Genomic DNA, 23,129 nt, shown 5'->3' with positions numbered 1-23,129 from the left:
AGTTTTTTTCATTTTTGCTACATCTGGTACTTTTGCGCAATTTCTTGTTTGCATTTTTTTTGGGGGGGGGCAATTTATTTAGGTTTTTCGAGGTGAAAAGAGATGATATAGGTCTCAAAAACTCATACATTGAACATGATACATCTGGCATTATAGAGTTAAATACAATGTTAGCATAAGGCTACCACAGGTGAGCCAGATGTTGCACTGACCGTAGTGTTGTCCAGGTCCACCCCTGCAGCCCGCGTGCTGTTGTACTGCATGAAAGGCCTGATGAAGCGCAGCCTGAAGGTTCGTTCAAAGAGGAACTGGGTTTTCCTCTGGTACTCCGTCAAGCCAAAGAAGGCCATGTCTCGTAAGTTCTTCTTGGCAGACTCCAGGAGAAGCTGGGCCCTCTTCTTCTCTGGAACTGTGGACATGTTGTAGCAGCCTACGAGACTCAGGTCCGCCAACATACGAACCTAAAGACGGGAGAAAAGGACGTGAAGGAGGCGAGCCCATGGAGTTCCTGAGAGGTGTCTGTCACTCACTGCATGTGCAACAGAATTTGTGTAGGTGGTACTAATATTACTTGGATTTTCACTATTCATCGTCCAGCCTTGATCATGAAATCTTTGATTTTGCCGGCACATCATATGTTATCTTTAAAATGTCGGTATCAGTAACAAATTTCCCTCTGAAATTCCAGTAACAGGAGCAGATTAGAGCCAAGAAAACTTTGCTCCGAAGTGAGAGATCACTTCATTCGGGGGGCTGTTAAAGTACAGTAAACAAACAGACTGGACATGAATTTGGATTCACTGCATGCACCAGAGCCCGCTGGTCTATCAGGATGCCTCAAGTATGCATGTGTGTGTGTTTGTGTGCGTGTGCCACATTTATAAGTCATAGGACCCTGAGTAATAACACCCCGAGGCTCAGATGAGATAAGCTGGCCAACACGTTGAGGTGGGAGACTGAGATAGCATGAGAAAAGGAGGTGTGAATTTGAGGTGTTTATGACCAGAAGGCAAACTCCTGACTGTGTACTAGTAAATGTGTGTGTGTGAGAGAGGGAGAGAGATCTAGTGTATTTTCACTCATGCGGATTTCATCTTACAAGTGTACCATGCACTTTTTATATGTAAGAAATGAAATAAAAACAAGTTCTCCTACTACTTTAACTTTAATTGAAGCCAAGTTGCATCTTTGTTGGCGTTTACAACATCTGTACAGTAATTCTCATGGTGAGAAAGCAACCTGATAGGAGAGAAGTCAGGGCTGGTGATGTGATGCAAGTTTGATGGACCATTTTTGACCATTTGTGCGAAAACTGTTAAAAAAAATCTGTATCTGTAATAATATGAATGTCCAATTTGTTTTCAAATGTCGGTATTGGCCTTAAAAATCCTATATCGGTCGAGGCCTACTTATAGCGCACAGGTTTAACTTATTTTAATGCTTATTTTTTTTTAAAAAGTGATAGCACACAGTTAAAAGTATCTACACAGCGTCTAATTTGCATCTGTTATCCCCGGACAGGCGGATAAAAACTACCACACTTCAACCGAAACGGCACACAAGACTCTGCACAAAAGTCCATCAGTATTAAATAATGAACCAAATCAATGGATACAAAGGAATAACTCATGGTGACACTTTTGTGCTGACTTTAGACAACGTTTGAGGCTAGTTTTAAACATTACAAAGCTTCTTGATTCCATTATGTTTATGGGTATGGATTTTTACTTCCTTGCTACTTTTAATAAGAAAGCAAACTGAGCAAAGGAAGTCTTTTTTAAACTGTGGTACCCGATCACCAGTCGCTACCACTGCCAGGACAGGCCACACATCTTCTTAGAGGAGACACTACGAACAGTTAAAACATTAGGAATAAATGATAGTAAAATAAAAATCTAGCTCTATGAGAATTTGCCCGTACACCTTCTTGTGTGTTATGAGGTAAAATAAAAGGGGGAAAAACATGGTGTACACAAACCTTTCCAGTGATTTGAGACATTTGGTGTCTGATGTTCTTGAAGTTATTGAGATTAAAATAAACATTGACGCTTATGACCTTTTCCCCCCCTCTGTACCTGTCTGTTATTGGCCAGGTTGTAGGGACAGTCCATGAACTGTTGCAGGGTGCACCCCGACCAGTCGGACCCCTCGTAGCAGGAGGGCAGCTCCTCAGGCGTTGGGGTTCGTCCATCGCACATGTGCAGGGAGGTTTTCCACGTGGCGCCCCGCTGCACGTGCCTCCACTCGCTGAGGTAGCGAGACACGGGGTCCCTCAGCAGAGTGATGTAGTAGAACTTTCTATTTGGGGACAAGGATGGCGCAAAAGGGAGGAGAGAAAAAAAGCAGAGGTTACCTCAGTTGTAGTCAAAAGGTAAAAACCCTTAATGTTAGGCATTTAAGAGAATCAGCCTCATGTGATGTTGTTTTAAGGGTGCAAAGTGAATTTTATTCGCCTCTTTACACACACCAAGTATGCCAACAAGAATGCTAAATCAACACGCAGTTCTTCAGCCGACCATATGGTGGCACTGTGTGCAATGATTTCCCGAAGCAGTTCATTGTGCATGCTCCTAACTCAGGGCTTCACACTGAGCTTGTCATATTTAGTACCACATTATTTGCATTTACTAGAAGCAGCTCCGTGTTGCACAAAAGAAATCTGGGTGGAAGACTGGAAGCCAAACTGCAAATGAGCACGGGAGGAGGAGGAAGTGAGCGAGAGAGTTGATTTGTAAGGCAGAGGGATCGGGTCAGTGTTGGGGCCATGCTGTGCAGGAAAGGAAACTGCTGGCACAAGCACATCTCATGTGTGCAGCACACATCTCCACGCTGCAAACATCCTTCTGTCTTAGGCTCCGACGCACACGCGCGGCAAACATCCTTTCCCCTTCCTTCGCGCTTGCACCAAGTCTCTCTGAGAGATGACTCATCCCGCATCTTGGATTTGGATGGAACCATTTCTGTGGTGTTTGTCTGTGCGTGTTTGTGTGTGATGTAATGGTGCATAGCACAGTTCAACATCTCTCTAGAGGGGACACTCCCACCAGAGTGGAGACCTTTCTAGGCCTTCACACTCCAGCTAATTACTGCAGTCTAATCAATCAACACATCCTCATTAACCAAACGCACACATATAACCCACGTGCGTATGCTTATGTGTGACTATGTGCCTGCAGCGTGGCTCAGAGTGGCAGTATGGATTTGTCTGGGCAGCGGACGCACGTCAACTGTCAAAAAACACACACACACGCAGAGGCACACACGCTGCCCTTTTCCCCTGGGCCTGCATCACATCAGAGGAATGTTTGCAGAGGGAATTTTGTGTGCTGACAGAACTCCACGAAATCGCCTGGTTCACACACAAGCCGCCTCTCATATACACACAGAGTCTCTGCTTTCATCGCTAAATCTTGGGCTTCACACTACAAAGCTCGCCTGGCGAGAGAAGCGGGACTGCTGGGTGGACACAAAGCCCCAAGTGTCACACAAACAGTAGCAGTGTCTGGCTATTAAAAAGTGGCAACATCCCTGAAAATCCAGCAGCACTAGCAGCAGCAGCTGCAGCAGGAGGAGGGAGATCCTGGACAACAAAACAAATAAACCCGAAATCTAGCCACAGCTGAGAGATAGAGCATCATTATACAGACAGATGAGTTATGAGGCGATCCCGGACAGCAAAAGAAAAAAAAAAAAAAAATCATCTGGGAGACCCTGCACGACAAAACAGCCACACCCCGATTGTAGCTGCAGCACAGAGACATCTCTGCAAATGAAACAAATCAAGTAGCGGCAAGGGGGGGATCATGAACAATGAAACGACTAAACCCTCAATCCAGTGGCAGCTGGGAGATCCCAGGCAACGAACCAAACAGACCTTCAATCTCAGAGACAGCGGGGGGGTGGAAATCACAGCCACAGAAACAAGAATCTAAACTCTAAATCCCATCACCCTAAACCTAAAATCTCCCCCACCCCACCCCATCCCACCCATCTAATCAAAAACAGAGGAGAGGCACAGTCAAACTGGAGCCTGCAGGACACCTGAGTACATTATAGAGATTCCTGCGATGACATTATCAAGATTCCTAACACTCCCCAGAGTGAAGTGTGTGTGTGTGTGTGTGTGTGTGTGTGTGTGTGTGTGTGTGTGTGTGTGTGTGTGTGTGTGTGTGTGTGTGTGTTTCTCAGTAAGAATATGCCTATTAAATCAGTGATGACATTTTCCCCCTCTTGGCTTCCCTTCCACTGAAAAAACACGGTACTGTTTGGCCCTCGATACAGGAGACGGGAAGGGAGAACGAGGGAAAGGGTGAAAAACGGAGCGGGAGGGAAAAAGAAAAAAGGGGAAGCTAGAGCGAGAGAGAGGGAGAGAGTTAGGAGGGGGCGGAAGAGAATTTCAATTAGTTTTCTAATACTGTGAAAGCAGTGAGGGCCCCAAGCCCAAGTGATTTATCAAAGTTATGGCTCCCGCTATAATGAAGGCTCAGGCATATTACCAGGCAAAATAAATAAATAACACGCAGACAAACACACACAGGAGGCAACACGCATAGGAACCACACACACACACACACACACACACACACACACACACACACACACACACACACACGCAAAGCCAAATAAATGATCTTAAACGGCATGCCGGCCTGTCGTGTCTGCTGGGTCAGGCAGACTGCGAAACCAGTGCCGCGGAGACTTTCTCGCCTTAAAGCCTAATGATGTCTGGCCGTGTACTCGGATCCCAAGGTAATGATGGTTCAACCCACACACACACACCTAGCCTCACGTATTTTTACTCACTCACCAGCAAGGCCACTCCCTTTTCCGTGTTTTTTCCCCTGGCTCTGAGGGAGCGGAACATTACAACAGGTATTCTGGGGTTTTTTTCCCCCCACCACAGGTGACATTGGCTCGCAGCTGAAGCATATGCGCACTTGTCAAATCAGCTTCAAAGGTAATATGAACCGCTCAATCTCTCACCGGCGAGATTAAAGATCATCATACTCTGGCTGAGCACGGCCGTGGATTCGCAGTCATGACACTGCAGCTTGAAAGGTCCCCTCCTGCAGACTACATTTAAATGCATTACATTGTTTTCCTTCCACAAGATTCCCCGGTTTGCCTTTGTGTCATCTGCAAAAGCAGTCAAAATTACATTTATGAAACATGTCGACTAATCGGCGAACACTTATTGATTCATCCGGTCAGACTGGTGGTGTGTGGAGCACTGATAAATAAAGAAAAAAAAAAGACGACTGCTTGATGGGGAGAGGTGTGAGGAAGCCACTGTGGGGCTTTGTCTGGTACCTCTTTGACTTCATCCCTTTTTACTTTGTCCTGATCAGTACAACTGAATTCAAAATTGAGGCTATAAGCTCATTATGAAGCTCACTAGCTGACTGGCTGACAAAAACAAAGATAGGACGAAGAACAAAGCAAGCCCATCATGCAATGATTCCAGTAGTTTTCCATTACGAGAAATTTTCCCCCTCCTTTCCTCCCCATCTCTTGTGCACATCTGTATTTTTCCATGCGCTGTAGATAAATGAGACTAAGAAGTTTATTCACATTTTCCAACTTTGCCAAAACTACGACGACGTCAGGAAACACCGAATGCTTGTGATTCCTCGCAAGTTTTGGTGGACAACTTGGAGGACAACTGAATAAACACAAAACGGGCTAGACTCATCCCTCTAATAACAACGCAGTCCAGACTCTCTACAGTGCAAGTAAGTGTGACAACAAGTGAGGTTGCTGAGTGTTATCAAGAGGAAACACACAGAACTCGGGCCGGCTACGGTCCCTCAGAGCCCGGAAAAAAAACATAACCCTGTTTCCTGAGGACCTCAAATCATCACTTCTACAACTTCCACCTCCTTTTTTTAAAGCCTCTATTTCCTTCTGTTTAAATCTTCCCTTCCCTCTGGGTCGTCTACTTTAGCCCATCCAATCTAGGAAATTATTTTTTTCCTTTTGGAGTAACACCCTGAAAGTGCGACACCCAAATCTTTCTCTACCACTTTACTGTTAGTTAGTAAAATGTTAGAAAGCAAGACTGCCATTAATTAGGGTAAGGACGTCTGCAGGTTGTCCTCCAATTAAAATCTCTTTTTTAAGATATACCAGAGGTTCGCTTCAGTACACAAGAGATGCAAACAGTTTTTTTTAATTCCTTAAGAACATGAAAGGGTTAAGACAACTTGTTTAAATATAAATCTGAGGGTGTTTACATGCGTAAATCATACTCATCCGGCCCTATAAACACAGTGACGCCAGCAGCACCCTACGATGTCGCAGCCATGATTTATTAATAGTCTGGACGGTCGGTGAAACCAGATCCACTCAAGAATGAACTTTTTCCACCTCTAAAAATGGAATTGGAAGCAAAACCACCGCAAGGAGAGTCCAAACTGACCATTACGCTTTACTGCCAACGCCACTGGCTGGTGAATTTCTCTTCAAAAATCAGACGAAAAGGTTGGAAAAACTTGCATGATGTGTAGAATATCCTCAGATTGCTGGTCAATTATGCAAAGATTTGAAATTCCAGCAGCACATCTTGTTTCTTAAAGATGATGAAGAAAGAGGGAAAAGCTGAGGATAACTTGTGTAAAAATGAACCTCATTTTAGATAAAACAAGGAAATTAAAGTGTACTTTATTTCACTTAATGTCTTCAAAGTAGGAAGGATTGATTGAAATCGGGATACTGTGATCCGATATCGGTCAGAGGTGATGAAATCCTACCACTTCTTTCTGTCAAAATTCACCATGTGGTCCAGTTAGAAGTTTACTGTCTTCTGCATGGAGGCAATAACGAAGACTCAAACGAAAGGCATCAGGAACGCAGAGCACATTTAAATATAAACCATATAATATAAATACACAAGTATTGGTTTGCACATTCGGCTAACAAGCGAAGCTCTCGAGTGTGATCCTGGGAGAAGACAAATCCCTTTGGGCTTGCGTCAGAAAATGCATCCGACATAAAAACCTGTCAAATAGGAGCCTGGTTAAGATATGTATATATATATATATATATATAAAATCACAGTTACAGCCATAATTTTTAACATCACAGTTACGTTTGATACATAAACGGTTTTTAATTAGCACCACCACAAAAGATGCCAGAAATCAGACTTGAACATCCTCGCCTTTTTAGCACTTGGTAAAATATCTGCAAGCGTCTAAGCACAGTTTCAGCTTTGCTCTTTTTTCTTGTCACATTTAGATTTCTTTGCCCGAATACCACAAACGAAAATCAAGATTTGACGAGGTCCACACCAAAAACGAAAAATAAGAATCAGATTTTGAATGTGTGTTTGTGGTTTAACTCTCAATAACAGGCACTTTGAATGCTGAGAAAGGAGCTGGTGTGTGGAATAATATGGCTGTAAATTCAGATGACATCAGCCATGTTGGAGCGAAAGCAGGGATCAACATGTCGGGACTTGACTCTCAGCAGACTACCACTGAGGACTTCCTTCACGTCATCATTTGGATGAACACGCACACTCGACACAGGCCTAAAATAATTGATGGTCAGGTTGGACACATGTTGACCTCATTTCATAAATCAAATAGTCAGTCTTTTTGGGAGTTGGCAGGCTTCAAGCTCCAGAACAAAAAACCCAAACCTGACTTATAGTGCCCGTTTGTCCCTCTAAAAGGTGATCTCTCGAGGCTAAACCTCACCCCTTGGCCTCCCCCCTACTCCCTTTTTCCTGTTCTCTGCTATCCATCCGTCATCTCATCCCGTGTGTCCCGAGTGTCTCTAGCCAATAATGACGCACCAAGACAGACAGAAATAGACCCTCCGGTTCAGACAAGCTCTCCAGGCGTCGTCTTCTTCTGGCTGCCCTGGCTCACTCTTCCTCCCTGTACCGCTTTCTTTGTTAGTTGATCAATAACAGCCTCAGGACTCAGACAGCCTGCCTTGGTAATTTGGACTTTAAACACAGAAGACGTATGAGAGACTGAGTGGAAAGAAAACAGAGTGGGAGAAAAGGGGGAGGAACAGGAGACAGTGGGGACAGCGCTGGGGTGAGGGGATGCAGAGGGAGCACAGTGGGATGAAGCAGACATCCAAGAGCGTTTGTGGTTAAATATTAAGGACATTAACAGAAATTCTTTGTTCTCTCAACAGCAAGAGAGGAAATTTATGGTTTCTAAATATTTTCCATTTAGGGTATTCACATTTTCTATATATCAAAACATCCTGACTTAGATTTTTGGATGCAACTGGATATGTGCTGATGTGTCAAGGAAAATGTGACCGGGATAAGTTGGCTAAGGCCAGTCTTCAGAGCAACAGAATTCATAATTATATCAAATTATGACCTGTAACTGCAATCATTATTTGGCAAAACGATGAAAAATCAGTTGTCAGTAACCACATGTAACATCCACTAAGGGATTGCTTTGTGCAACTAAATGTCCAAAACCCAAAGAGACTTTTATTACCATAAGATTTGACCGAAAAAAACCAAAACCCAAACAGCAAATCAAACCATTTATCAGAGAACCTGATGTCATTTTGCTTAATGAGACAATATTACTGAGCGGTCTCTTTGTGATTGAGAGTAGAAGTAAAAAAGGGCCCTACTTGAACTGATGTTGAAATGAGAGTCGGTGGTTTTTATCGAGTAAATTGAAGACATTTACAAGCAGGTTTTGTAGTAGTTACACAAAACCAGCAAACTGGATTTGTACTTTTTTTTTCTCCCTCAGAAAAATCACATTATCACGCTGATGATTAACATCATCATTCAGCTTCAGTCAGCTTCACAAACAGACACAGGATTACTGCCACTATTAAGATGCTAAATGAAATCGTTGATTAACTGATCAGAACAGGTAAGAGGAAATTAATTAGCACTATTAATAAATGAGCAATTAGATCATTAAGTCTGTATATTGAATACTGGTTGATTCCAGCTTATCAAGAGTGTGGATTTGCTTCTTCTTTTTATCTCTCTGAGTTCTGGACTTTCTTCTTTCAGACATTGAAAATGAGTGAAAAAGCAGTCAATCCAGTCTGTGTAGGTGACCATTTATTTATTTAGTTTGATCCTTTTTTGTTTTTTAGTTAATTTAGGCCAAATGCTGATCTACGAATCATTCAAATATAAAAAAAAAGGTATCTAACTCAAGGGATGAACCAGTGCTCTGTCTCTACAAAAAGAACCAATTTTAAATTGTATCTTTAGGCAGTAGCAGCCTGTCACGAAAACACAATTTGTTCCAATTTCTTTAGTCAAATCTAAGCAACAATAACTCAATTTGAGAGGCATAAAATAGTATTTTTGCACCAACTAGGTGATTCCTAAAGAACTATTAGTCAAAAATGAATAGTTTGACATGGTGTGTATATAGACTGTGTTCTTTTAAATTATGAGGAAATAGGTGAAGAACAAAAAAAAGAAGTGACATGTTTAGAGAAAAATATCTACAGATGAACAGTAAAGTTATGCCCTTAAGAAATAGGAACAAATTCAGTAAAGACTTGAGAGATGAATCTGGTCCTTCAGTTTACCCATCGACTGTTCACTGAGGCTTCAATGGAAATGATCTCAGAAGCTATTATTAAGAAAGGGAAACTGGTAGAAGACGTTGGGGTTTCCCAAAGTACGCAAATACTAGAGTATAGAGTGAGGAGTCATAAATGTGAAGTTTTTGGTTCAAAATTGTCATTGATGGAAGTACGAATAAAGATTTATACATAAAGAATTGTACAAACTCTGTTTTTGCCCTATATATCGTACTTCCTCGTACGTTTGCACGTTTCAATAGCTCCCATTTCATTTATGTCACCCAGCAAAATATAAAGAACTCAGGGGTGACTCAAGAGTTTTTAGTAGGACTGCAAGATTAGCAAAATAACAATTACTGTAGTTGTATTAACCAGCCTTTATTACTCATTATTTTGTCAAGAGAATGAAACCAGTCCCATTAGGTGCACATTTTGCCGGCATCGCCCCCAAAAAGGAGTCTTATTATGATGTACAGTAACAATTTTGAATCGTCGTTCCACTGGGGCAGTAAATTTGGATCCAACACCGAGAATGCTTCAGAGCCCCTGCAGTCATTAACAAAGCATTCAGGCGAGCTCTTCTCTACAAGCAAGGTATTCTTCACAAAAAAAAAAAATGCAAGTTGGCAATGCAAGTGGGAGTTGCTGTGCGACCATAACTAAAAGAGCGTGTGAAACCTTGGCTTTTGCCACGAGTGCAAAATAACTCATGGCTCGCTGCATTTCAGCACAGAAATGCATCCTCTTCGTGATTACAAGACAAAGAGGAGCAGCAAACAGGGAGCAGAATGCCTCGGATGGAAGTGTAGCCCACGGCTTACGGAGCTGTTCGTTACAGTTCGGGAATGGACAAAAACAAAGAGAGGGCAGGAGGAAAAGAGAGACAGGGGAGGGAATCCCCTGAGTGCAAAGCTATGTTCGGCAGGAATGTACGGCCGCCTGTTCGCTCATGTAACTTGGCTGGCAACTGCCCAGAGAACTGTCTGACAGACGGAGGGAGAGCGAGAGGGAGCCGGGAGAAAGTAAGATGGATATGGTGAGAGGTAGATGGGTGGAGGACAAGGAAAGTTGCACAAGTAATCGCAGATCATTTTTCATGTTTTTGCAATTTTATGTTATGCGCGCAAGTTAGGATAGGAAGATGTGACTATATGAGATGTATCTGCAGCAGATATACAATTCTTAAATGTCGGTGTTTTCCTCAACATTTAGAGTGGAAATGATGATTAATTGATTATTCAGCCAATCAGACAAGTCAACCTGCAGCTAGCACGACAGTTGATGAATGTCTCTGTTTTTGAGAAGCTGTGACGGTTTGATGTTTATCAAAGTAGTTAGCAACCACTTTCATGTCCATGATACGCACTCATAATCTGATAATAACCTCATATTCATTCCAGCATGTAACACTCATCACCGTGTGACCAAAAACAGCAGTTAAATTTTGTGATGCAGAGCAGATTGGCCTATCTTAAGAAAAGACCCCCCCCCGCCCCCCCAAACATGAGTTTATCTTCAGTTTTAAGGGAGATTATGACAAATAACTGCAGAATCTGTGCTAAGTTTGCCTCTGGGCTGCAGCTGTGTCCCAAAGTAATAAAGAAGTGATTATTAACTGAATTGGGTGCAAAAAGGACCACAACGAGAGTATAAAGATTGCAGAGTGTGGAATAAAGCACTCTAAGCAAGTTTAAGAAATAGTGCACGGAAATAAAGTGGAAATGTATGCTAAGCTGCAAAAAAAAAATCCAATAAAACAATCTGCTATAGTCTCCCAAAGCTGAGACAAATAATCGTTGTTGTAAGTGTGAACGCAGTAGTAATAAAAATTCAGTAATCAGAGTCCTTTTTCATAATCATGCATCCAGTTAAGCAGAGGAAATGTGAGCCAGGAAATGAGAGGGATGGAGGTGGAGCGTCACGCTGTTTAAGGTAACAGACTAAACCTGATATCCTGTTGTGTGTGTGTGCGTGCGTGTGTGCAAAAGTCCCCTCCACCCAGCATCATGTTCATATGCCTCCTGATACCGAGGTCAAAGCAATCACTTTGCTGACATATGGAAAAGCTGCACTCAACGCAACCTCACCCCCTCCTATTGCACAAACGCACTCGAGCACACACCTGCAAGTTGTGACATAATCCTCGCCATATGCGGTGATGTTAGATTATTGATATGTCCCAACAGTTCACTTATTCCAATGAAGGGGAGGGGGGAGGAAGAAGAGGAGAAGAAGAAGGAGGCGGAGACTCTGTGCAGAGTTTGGGGGCAATTAAAAGGCTGGATAACGAGGCTAATGAGTAGACAGGTGGCCCCATTACAGAAGCAGCCGTGCACACTCATTAACACACACACACACAAAAACCTCCCCTCTGGCTGGGATTAGTGTGTGCACTTTATGTGTGTGCGTGTATGCATGTGTGTGAGACAGAGAGAGAGAGACCCCCCTGTTTGCCCGTTAATCAGTCGCCACATACGAGACTGCAGGCAACAGGGTGTTTTCTGTGTGCGTGCATTGTGTTTGGGTGTGCGTGCGTGACTGGAGGCGAGAGTGTGAAATTGGAGTGATAAGGCAGTTAACATTCAAACCTCCCCACCTGCCTTGCGCAACCCTTTCCACGCGCAGACACACCACAGCGCTCTCTTTACTTCTCGGCTCCAGCGCTACATCTGTATATATGCATGCGCGTGTGGAGAAAGTAGGCATTCAGCTGTGTGAATAAACAGGATAATGAGATATTGCTGAGCCAGTAGCAGCGGTGGATAGTATACGCTTGTGTGTTCGTTACCGAGAGACAAAAAAAGGCGAGGAGGCAAAAAAGCCAGACTGGGATTTTTCTTTCGTTTGAAGTAAACATCCTTTTAAGGTAGTGTCAAGCATTTGCCCGAGAACGATAAAAAAAATAAATAAATTTTTAAAAGAGCAGCCTGATGCGGGTGTAATTACGCAGACATAGATAGGCACGCTGATGCTTCACGATTACCCGGAAAGTTGAGCATAGATGCAGCACAAAGACAAAACAAAAAAAAAAACTGCAGTCACATGAGGATACATCTCAGTATCCTTGAAAGTAAAAGTGAGAAAGGCATAAAAAAAATCCTCTTCAGGTAAAAAACATATATATAAATAAATAAATAAATTCTCAGGCAGTAAGACAAAGAGTTTACTTAGAACCGAGTCAGGGATGGAAAGAAAGACAAGTCAGGAAAAAGAGGTAGTGTAGAGGTAAAGACTAGGTGGAGTTAGGAAGGAAAAAAGTGAGCAGGGAGACTTTTAGGAGCCAAAGGCCAGGAGAGCCCAGTGAATTTGGAATATATTCCTGCATGTCAATGGAGCTTGTATTGGTAGTAGTTATTATCTTTTTGACTGAAAACGGGGAGAAGGGAGATGTGGGGGCAGTCAGTCAGTGAGTCACCCAGGCCTGGAGACAAGCCTGAGGCTGGATTTACGCGGTCCGGCCTAGGAACCGCAACCTCACCCTGGGGAATAGGACGGGGACAATTGGTTCTTTAAGAATGGAGAGAAAAGTGTGAAGGGAGGAAGAGGAGGGGTGAATATGAGTGATGCATATGTGTGTGTGTGTGTGTGTGTGTGTGTGTGTGTGTGTGTGTGTGTGTGTGTGTGTGTGTGTGTGTGTGTGTGTGTGTGTGTGTGTGTGTGTGTGTGTGTGTGTGTGTGTGTGTGGTTAAGGGGTCCTCTAAGCCCAATTAAGCCTGACTGCATGTCGGAGGGCTGTGCCAAACATGCCCCACCTGTTTAGAGAGGGCCATGGGGCTAATGAGCAGTGCCTGGAGGGAGGGAATGGCATGAACAAGGCGTGGAAGAAATTGGGAAAGAAAATTCCAGGGAATTAAAGAATAAAGGTGGTATTCCCTAGATTTTGTCCCCATACACTCTCTCATTATGCAGCCACAACTTGGAGACACAATGTCAGAGGGATTTCACAGCTAAAATGAGCCTTTGTTATCATGCGCAATCATACGATACAGGCTATATACATGTGACAGGGCAAGTCCAAACACACAAGACACGCACACATACAAAAACACACCCTCCAATCAGTTGGGCAAAAACAAGCAGCCAAGGAAATTACAATCAGAGATGGTCAGCAGAGGCAGGAGAACAGGAAGAAGGGGGCATAGCAAAATAATAAGAGCCAAATATTGTGCAACAGGCGCAACAACAGCACAGGCGCAACACACAGCACAGAATGCCTGTGCTGTGTGTGTCTGTGTAAGTGTTTGTGCGTTTGGGTGAAAGACAACTATTGTCTAGTAACATAACTCAAGCTCACAGCTCCAGCTTTGTCTCGAATAAGCTGTGAGGCTATAGCATCCTTCCTCCTCGCCTTCCCTCCCTCCTTACCTTCAATCTCTTCAATAAGGGTCAATCTATTCCTAAAAGAGCAGTTTGACATTTTGGGGTGCAAGTTAAATGAGAAGCTGATGTATAGTTATGGCTAACAGCCTGGTAGCTTTAAGAGGCCTTAATTTTTTATTTTTTTAAAAAAAAAAAAGCAAAACAAAAAACCCCAGCAAGTCCTCCCTTGTCTGAAAGTCATTAAATCTGCCTACAAGCTTGCCAATTAACATGTTATGACTCGTCCGCTTAAGTGGTATAAACACTACTTGAAATAACCCCACAATAACCCTATTACACTAACTGCATTATAGTCTGCTAAAAATCCTCTATCAAAAACAGCCTGTGAAAGGTAAACAAGAGAAATTATGTAAAATGGGAAAGACTGTGGAAAGACCTGTCACGGTCTAAAAATATTTAGGCAAACAATCATGTAAAATTACAATTTGTGGCTTTCACACTTTTTGCTCACAATTTTTGTGTTGATTAAACAAAAACGATTAGATGTTTGAGCTTTAGAGACACTAATAGGCAAATTTATTTAAAGTGACCAAAGCCACATCTGACTTTGGAGCTTAGCCTTATTTTCCTATTAGAACAGAGCATTACAGGGGAAAGGGTAAGGTCCATGAGCCACACAAGCCTAGAGATTAGGAGATTGGTCAGTGACCAATGGCAACTACCTGTTACTAGGAAAAAATGTATTCCCCGACTGGTTTGCAGGTGGTTGCTGGTTATCACCAGGTGAAATTGGAGAATTTCAAAGTAAAGGTCGTGCCTTGCCACAGCAACCAACATGTTACAAAAGGCAAGACCTTTACTTTAAAGGTGAATAGTCTCTCTTTTAGTTTACAATTCACATTCAATAGTTTCACTAGCACTCTGTGACTCCAGCAATTAACAGTTGACCAAATCAATCTTAAGGAGGTTTTTGGTGCAGCACTGTACAGCTTTTAGAGGCCGAGTTCACCTAACGGCTGCAATAGTGCTGTTGAGGAACTTAATTATAAACGCAGAAAAGTACAGTCAGACTTCAATCCACCATGCAATACCATGTGGAAACAATCTGATTGCCACTGGCTTCATTTTTCAGCATGATAATAATCCCAAATACACTGCCAGTGAAGTAAAAGCGCACCTGAATAGAAAAATACATCAGTCATGAATTGGCCTCCCTAGAGCCCAGACATCAACATTATTGAAGCAGTGTGGGATCATCTTGACAGAAAATGGAAGAAAAGGCAGCCAACATCCAAAGAAGAGCTCTGAATGGCTTACAGGATGCCTGGAGAACTATTCCTGAAGACTACTTAAAGGTTTTTCAGGTACTTTAATAGAAAAAAAAGAATGTTGTACTCATAAATATAAACCGATTAGTGTGAATCAGATCTACGTTAATCATCAGGAAAGACAAAACATGACTAGAATGTGGATTAAAAACGTCATCATCGTCCTCCTCACCTCAAACTTCACCTCCTAAACTGAAGTCGGGGCTCTAACACACAAAGCTGTGCATAAACATGCTTATTTATTCCTGATATCGTCACAGTTACTTATTGTCAGATTAGATATGCGGCCCTCCTGTCTCCATGGCTGACAGCAGGCCAGCTAAACAACAACAGCTGGTTAGAGACTAATTTTATTGCAGCTAATGTTAAGCTCGAGTGTAAAAATCAAACTTTCTCTCTGATAAACAGTTTGATCACATTCTCAAATTGTTAAATGTCCGAGTCCAACAACCCACGTTAAAGAAAGTTTCACTAAAACCAGCTAACAACAATAAAAACACCAGCACTTAATAACAGAAAAGTTCAGGATATCTCCTACAAGTCACCTCAGTATCACCGTCACTGGTCAGAAGTGAGCTTCTAGACTGAGTTGTTTGTTCTACAGCGGCCACCGTAGCCAGGATCTAAATTTTATTTAGACTGAGTTCACTCTATTTTTGCCTTATATACTGCATTTCAATTTATTTTTGCAGGTTCATCATTTCGGTAAAATCTAAAGAAATGAGGGGTGACTCAAGACTTTTGCACATTATGATATATATATTTTTTCTTATTTCATTGCATTAGTGCTCTGCTGTTCAGATGAGACAGAAGTTTTCTAGTGAAACTTGAATCAAGACAGCGAGTAAAGCTTTTCACAACATCAGTTTATTCCTTTAATTATCCACTGACCAACAGCTTTAAATACACAGTTACACATTCAAGTGACCAGAGCGTTAAGGGGGATTTTAACTGCTTATTTAATTCTTCACACAAGATCACGCAAACACATACACGTTTGTACTCCTCACACACACACGCACACACAATCAACTGGCAGCTGCTATCAGTGAGATTAAGGCCAGTGTGACAGACGTGATTTCAGGCTACATCTGCGACAAAGAGAAAGAGAGCAGAATAAACAAATGCAGAGCAACATGCAGCTAACGTACACCGAGCAGCAAATTGTTCCTAGCTAGTGGAGAGGAAAAAAACAAGAAGGAAGAGGAAAAGCAGTGGAGCCAGGCACCATCTGTTGGGTGCATATTGACTGTGCATTCAGAGATTCAAAAGGCTGTTAATTCTGCACAAAACCCAACACAGAGGGCAGCTGGAAAGACCTGGAAATGCTGTTATGAAGTAACCTTTAAACAGGAATTAGAAAAGGCAAAAGAAGATAAGATGTAAGACTGAAGAGGGATGAAAGTCCATGCCCTTTTGATGTCTCCGTCTTGGGTTAAAAGGAAGAAAAGGATTTAGGAAAAAGAAAAAACAGATGTTGTGTTTGCATTTGATGCAAGCAGGCTTTTAGTAAAGGAACCTGGCCTTTGGTCATAGCTAAAATTGAATTAGATCTCCATTTAGCCTGCCACAAACAGCTCTGCTCTGCCAGCGCCCATGTTCTCTTCTGCTCTCAGCTCCGTCTCCCCTTTTTTCTCTCGACTCCCTCTTCCTCTATCCGTCTTATACCATTACGAATGACACCGAAAATAATTGAAAAGCCCGCTCCGTCCTCCACAAAACTTCAAACCTGCTTCTCAGCATGGAAAGAGGGAGGCAGAGAGATAGAAGAGAGACTGAAAAAGAAAAGTGAAGTGTAGAGGGGAGTTTTTTTTTGTGGTGGGGGGGGGAGTTGAGCTGCTCATTGATATGACAGTTTGATTTTCTGGGCTCTGCTGTGAAGCAGCTTAAGGGGGCATCCCTCTATTATAAGGCCCGTGACATCTAGCCTCTCTAGCTCTTCAGCCTTCACCCTGCATATGTGTCTATGTGATTCTAAGCTGTGCATGTGTGGCTCTAAGTACATGTGTTTTTCACCGTGTGCGCGTGTGTGTCTGTCCGAGTCAGACGCTCCCCTGAGTTTCCAATCTCGGATCACATGCAGGGGAATGTGGAGTTGGAGCAGCTGCTATCCTGGCAACACTCCTCGCCAACCAACTGGGATAGAAACTTACCAAGCATCAACACCCCGACATTCAACACAGCAGAGGACAGGGTACATGCAGTGTGTGTGTGCATATGTGTGTGTGTGTCAGCTTAAATAACCATTCATGTTGTCAGCAACTATTACGCATTCAGCTGAGGACCCTACCCGGAATTATTTAGTCAGAATTCAAAAGCAGGACAATTGTAAATGTTGGTATTTGGAATTTTTTCCACTTAAAAAAAAAAGAAAAAAGTGTGCTAAATTAATATAAAACCCAGAGACCTGTTTTGGTATCAACAGCGCCTTTCAGAATTTGTGCCACCTGGTTGGATTTGGCATAAAAATCTATTCATTTACTTTATATAACCAAAGTGGCATAAGGCTGCTGTTCTCCCAGCACGAATCAACCACATGCTTTGGGATTTTCTTCCAATGGAAGACGAATGACATGGAAAAACAACAAGTGAAAGGCTGATGGAAAAAATATACATCACAGCTGACGGGTTTATTCTATCCTCCAAAATGAAAGTAAACAAAGGCCAAGGGTCAAAGCTGGAGTGCTCCCTTTAGAGAGGCAAGAAAAATGAAAATGGAGTGAATAAATATCTCCTTTAATGGTCATGCAATGGGACGAGTCCTCATACAGAAATAAAAGAACAAAAACCCAGATGAATAGAGAGTTTGGGTAAAGGGTGTAACATGTTTAATGAGAGTAAAAACTGGAAGACCATGAAAGACCATTTAGTCTCATGTGAACCAAAAACAATGTTGTTTGTAGCTTATCGTGAGCAGGTCTGAAATCAGCAAAAGGAAATCTTGATTGTCTCAAATCACACTCTTTAACCCCTCACCGTCAACAAGGGGGGGGAAAAAATAATAATTCTGCATGCATATTTTTATAAAAACATTATAACATAAAAGCCACAGCTCTATAAGCTCATGCTACCTGTTTGCCATAATATTTTTTATTCGGGTGGTGCCAGGAAAGGCATCCGGCATAAACTCTGCCAAATGAAAAACATGCGGAGCTATTTTTTCTTTCCTTTTCTTTGGTGATTAAGGGAGCGGCCGAAAGCAACTTTATATTGAACAGATTTTGGGGGGGCGGCAACCGGTGTGGACTTTCCCAAACTCAAAAAACTAAACAACAACACACATGATCTATTGAATCCTGCAATTTAAATTCCTATTGTGATACCGTTTCCTGTTTTGATGAGAGAGAAGGCTTCACATCCAGCTTCATGTTAACAGAAGCCTGTAAAACTGTGGCTGGGTGCACATGTTCAGGTGCTGGACGCGTGTGATCACAGCCTTTGAACACAAGAGATATCATAACGCAGACCAGTTAGCCCCCTTTGTTTCAGATAACGCACAGCAATCATTTTTGCTGCTATATGAAAAGTGCTGCTCACAGAGTTTCCACTCAGCTTCTTCGCAATCCACTTTAACAAAACACAGCCACTCTGTTGACTCGTTTGACATGGTGCCACTTAGTTTGGAGCCAACTCAGAGTAAGCATTAAATAAGTTAGACCCAGCGGTCTCCATTAGGTTGGGTGAGCTCAAAGTTACCAAAAGCACGGGGGTGTTTTTGAAAAGCTGTTGATGTTGTGCTTTTCACCATATAAAAGTAACACCACTGATTGTCTCACTAATAAGTATTGAGTTGGATTAGTGCGTATTAACCAACCAATCCATCAGCTAACCCTGAGTCTGCAACCCTATTTATGAGGGTCCTTTTTTATGTTGTAATAACACCAAACTCATCAAGCTACCTACTAAAAATTTAGGACCATGACAGTAAATAGGAGTCACAAGCATTCAGTTGGCCAGATCTATGTGGGAAAAAAAAGCTGCAGACTGCACCGTACAGCGGGTTGGGCATTTATTCATAACAGCTATGTCCTGTGTTTTGGAGCGGATATTAGTCAATGGAATGTCTACATAACAGTAATAGTATCAGTGTGTGAAAGTGTGTGCGCCAATGTGCGGCAGCACATCCTACCCTCACCAATACGAACAATGCGAGATTTTGTCTTGTTGGAAAGATATTAAAGACTGTGTGGGAGGCTGATATGTAATTATCCTCATGTGCCCAGCCAGAAGAAACATGTAGAGACGAGCACACGAGCGCACTGATAAAGGGGAGAATCAGGGTGAATCCAAGAGAATCCCAAACAAATCCTTGGATCAGATGCTGTGGTGACGGTGTTGGGAAGTGGAACGAGGAAAAATCAGAAGCCAGACTAGGCGACTGGGGGTCCCGGTTAGTGATTCCATGTTAATGTGCTGGTTACAAGAGAGTATATTAAAACTCGCAAGAGACCATGTGCCAAGGGAACAATATACTATGCAAATAAAGCTCCTCCATATGGTGAGTCAACTGAGCACTAAACACACACGTCTGCACTGACGAGCCAAGTGCTTTCCCTCATTTTCATGCTAAATCTGCAAAGCCTTGTAACTGCTATCCCTGCTCAGCCTGCGACGGTGAAAAGCGAAAGAGACGAGAGGAACACAGAATGAGAGGAGAGGACAAGAGATGATAGGGAGGGAAGCAGCAGACGCTCAATAGAGGAAAATAGGAAAAACTAGCCAATCTTGTCTTCTGTTGCTCCTGATTAGCATTCAGTAGGAACTGGAGGAAACAGTTAGCAGTCTGGCCCTTATCAGAGTCTGCCTGCATACCTCCCACACTGGGTCACCACGCTGAAAGCTCACCATGTCTTTTTCCCGTGTCTTCCCACTGCCTATTATCTGTTAATCCGCCCACATTGGTTCATCCCAGACTAACAGGAAACATTACCAACTGCTGAAAAAAGATCGACCTCAAGGCACACAGGGAAAACTAATCACTCCAAAAGCCCGCTGGATAAGTATGTTCGTCTGGCCTGCACCGTGTTGTCTCGCCTAACAGCGAGGCCGATCTACCTACACAATGCTTTGGACGGTGATCCGGAGCTTTCACAACCTGTCCCCGGGAGAGCGGTGACAGGACAGAGGGATAAGAACGAAACAGGAGGGATTGGAGGAGTAAAATATAGACTTCTGTAGAGGTCAGACACGGTTCGGCGTACCAGAGAGATGCTGCTGTAGCAGAGGGATTCTACCAACCCTGTACTTTATTTTGTAGCATTTAACCTCCCGTGTACAAGCAGCAGCTGGCAGGAGCGTCAAATTCACAAACATAAATCCTTGTAAAAAGTAAATAAAACCATCTGTAAGGGTTGGAGGCAAGCGAGCTCCACAGCTGGGGGTTAAGTTATCCCTTAAACTTTCCCCTTTCCACTGGAATGTGTGTCTGTGTGTGGAAGTGTCTGACACACGTGCGTTCAGAAAAAAAGGTAAGCAGTGATGGAATGATGATCCTGTGATTTCCCCCGAGGCCACATCTGCCTCCGCTAAGCAGGCCGCCCCTAAAAAGCCTCATCCCACATTCCTGGAGCATTCCACTAGCATTCATCAGCCGCTCCAAGACCTCTTCCCAAAGCCCCCACACACCCCTGCTGTGTGTACCTCTCTCCCTCCACTTCCACAAAGTTCCCTGAAGCTGGATCCAGAAATGTCCAGAATGTCTGCTGTGAGATTTGCCAGAGCCAGAGCGCGATCCCGCCCTCCCTCCCTGCAGCACCGGGGTCATTGTTCATCCCTCTCTGCTCATTTCTTATCCATCGCTCACTCCATCTCTTTTCTCCACCTCTGCAGGGATTTGCGGCTCTCTAATAGAGGCATCTACCATGTCCCACTAACTGCTGGAACAGCTGGAGCTGGGATGCATGCAGTGAGCTGCCCATAATGCGTGTGTATGTGTGCAGCGGGGTGCGTGTGTGTGTGTGTGTGAGACAGGGTGTGCGCAGACGAACATCTGTGCCGAGAGGAGCAATGGGAAATGATGTTGCAAGCTCCAAGCTTGGAATATCTGTCACTCTTTGACATATCAACGCGCCCAACTGCATCCACACACAAGCACGCACGGCTGAGGATTGCGCCGCTCACGCCTACACACACACCGAACGCTACAGCGGCTGTTTTTTTTTTCTTTCTTTTTTTAAAATCAGGTGTCATAAATCACCCATCTTCTAATTGTCGCCGACTTCCTTGTTCTCTGACAATCTGCTCCTTGACAACCAGCCCATATAACTGATAAACGGTACCCAGGACTTTCGTCGTCCAGGGTAACCGGGACGTTTATCAGGGGCCTCCATCCCTCTTGGATAGGATCCTGCTTGGCAAAGCACTGAAAGTTTGATAAGGTGAAGGTGGGCATGAAGCTCCATATTTAGCCACTGCTGTCAAGCTGTGATTTAGCACCGCAGGTAATTGCACAGAGTCACAACGAAGCAGGCGGGAAGTAACTTAGGGGTGTGGGCTAGGACGAGCGGGGGGTTAAATTATGCTGAATAGCACTGCAGTGATATCCCCATTGCTGTTGAAACAATGCATCGCCGCCGACTACTTTTCATTGAGACAGCAGCATTAAAGCAAGAATAATGGATCCTTACAGGAACCTCAGCTCGATAGTTGGAGAAACAAAGCTCTCATTGTAATCTCAGGCTCTCTCCCTCCTCTCGTGCATTCATCCCAGCTTTAATCCTTTTCACATTACTCTGACTCTACTGTAGGCCATTAGATGAAGAGAATTACAATTCTACTGTAGGTTTCTAATCTCACCCCCCCTTCCTATTCTCCTCCCATGTTCAATCAGCTCCTGGCAGCAGTATAAAGAACATAAAAAAAGATCTGTAAAGAAGTTAAAGACATATACATCACAGGCATTCACAGCTGTTCACAAAAAACAAACTCGCAGCTGTATCTTATATCAAACAGTACCACATCACAGCGTGCTCTATTATTTTGAAGCTTGACACACTGACATTTGCAGGAATGCAAACATTTTAGGTTAAGGAAGCAGCTACTGAGGGAAAAAAGGGGGAAAAAAGCGACCCGAAGGTGTATTTTGTCTTTGAAAATAATGTCGGTGAAATTTGAAACCAGCGCGGATAGAAAAATCAGCACCTATCCAATGACAACGGGGAAGACTGTCTGCTTATGACTTCCTTGTGATACGGGTAAAGTAAAATCTAATTTCGTTTCAACTTCCAAATGAGCAAATCAACTTCATGGTGCACGGAATATACAGCAGCAGTTCAAAAATACATACACTAATATGGTTAAAAAGTGGGCAACCTTTAGATATTTCTGAGACTATTTCAAGCATGTTTTTTTTATTTTTTAATACCCTAGTACAAAACTCCGGCTTTATCAACTGCTGCCAACTTTTAGTGTTGTTCGCCGACTGCTCACAGCTAAGAGATCTTCTAATATATTACCAAGAAGTACAGATGGTAGTTATGACTGTGACTTTATTTCATGTGAGATTTAATAGAGACACAACTGAGTTAAGGCTCCATTTGCACGGTCACTGTCAAGGCAAAATAAAATATCAAACTAAGGCTTAAAAAACACCACAACAACAAATCTTTCTAATCAATTGCAAAAACAAGCTGTGCTGCTGAAAACTTTTCTTTGTCACTCAAATCACATCAATACTCACATAGTGTGAAGTCTTCACATTCTGAGAAAATCTCAAAGTGATTGAATCGATTGTTCCTCGAAAAGTCACACGTGAGCGCACGAAGTACGCGTGGTGGACAGTCTGACTGCGGGGATAAGAAGAAGTGACCACAGGCAGAAAACTACAGGCTGCCATTGACAACAGATCCATACCCATCTGACTGGAACTAGGCCTGTAGTGGAAAGGGGTCAGCTGGAAAAATAGATGGGTGACTGTGATGTAAAAGCACCTTTTCGGCTCCAAAT

At 43.1% G+C, this 23,129-nt stretch overlaps 1 protein-coding gene across 1 annotated transcript in view; it reads right to left on the bottom strand.

Moving 5' to 3' along the window:
- hs6st1a (heparan sulfate 6-O-sulfotransferase 1a) overlaps positions 1-23,129 on the bottom strand; it is a 59,914-nt gene that overhangs the window by 6,000 nt on the left and 30,785 nt on the right. Inside the window, exons 2-3 of the mRNA XM_031747161.2 lie at positions 2,076-2,298; positions 213-461 (exon numbers count right to left, since the gene is read on the bottom strand). Coding sequence (XP_031603021.1) covers positions 213-461; positions 2,076-2,298 — 472 coding nt within the window. The remainder of the gene's footprint in view (positions 1-212; positions 462-2,075; positions 2,299-23,129) is intronic.

Source organism: Oreochromis aureus, linkage group 19 (assembly GCF_013358895.1).
Source record: "Oreochromis aureus strain Israel breed Guangdong linkage group 19, ZZ_aureus, whole genome shotgun sequence".
NCBI classification, from domain to species: domain Eukaryota; kingdom Metazoa; phylum Chordata; class Actinopteri; order Cichliformes; family Cichlidae; genus Oreochromis; species Oreochromis aureus.
Note: the sequence above shows the minus strand (reverse complement) of the source record. Positions and strands in the feature narration are given on the sequence as shown.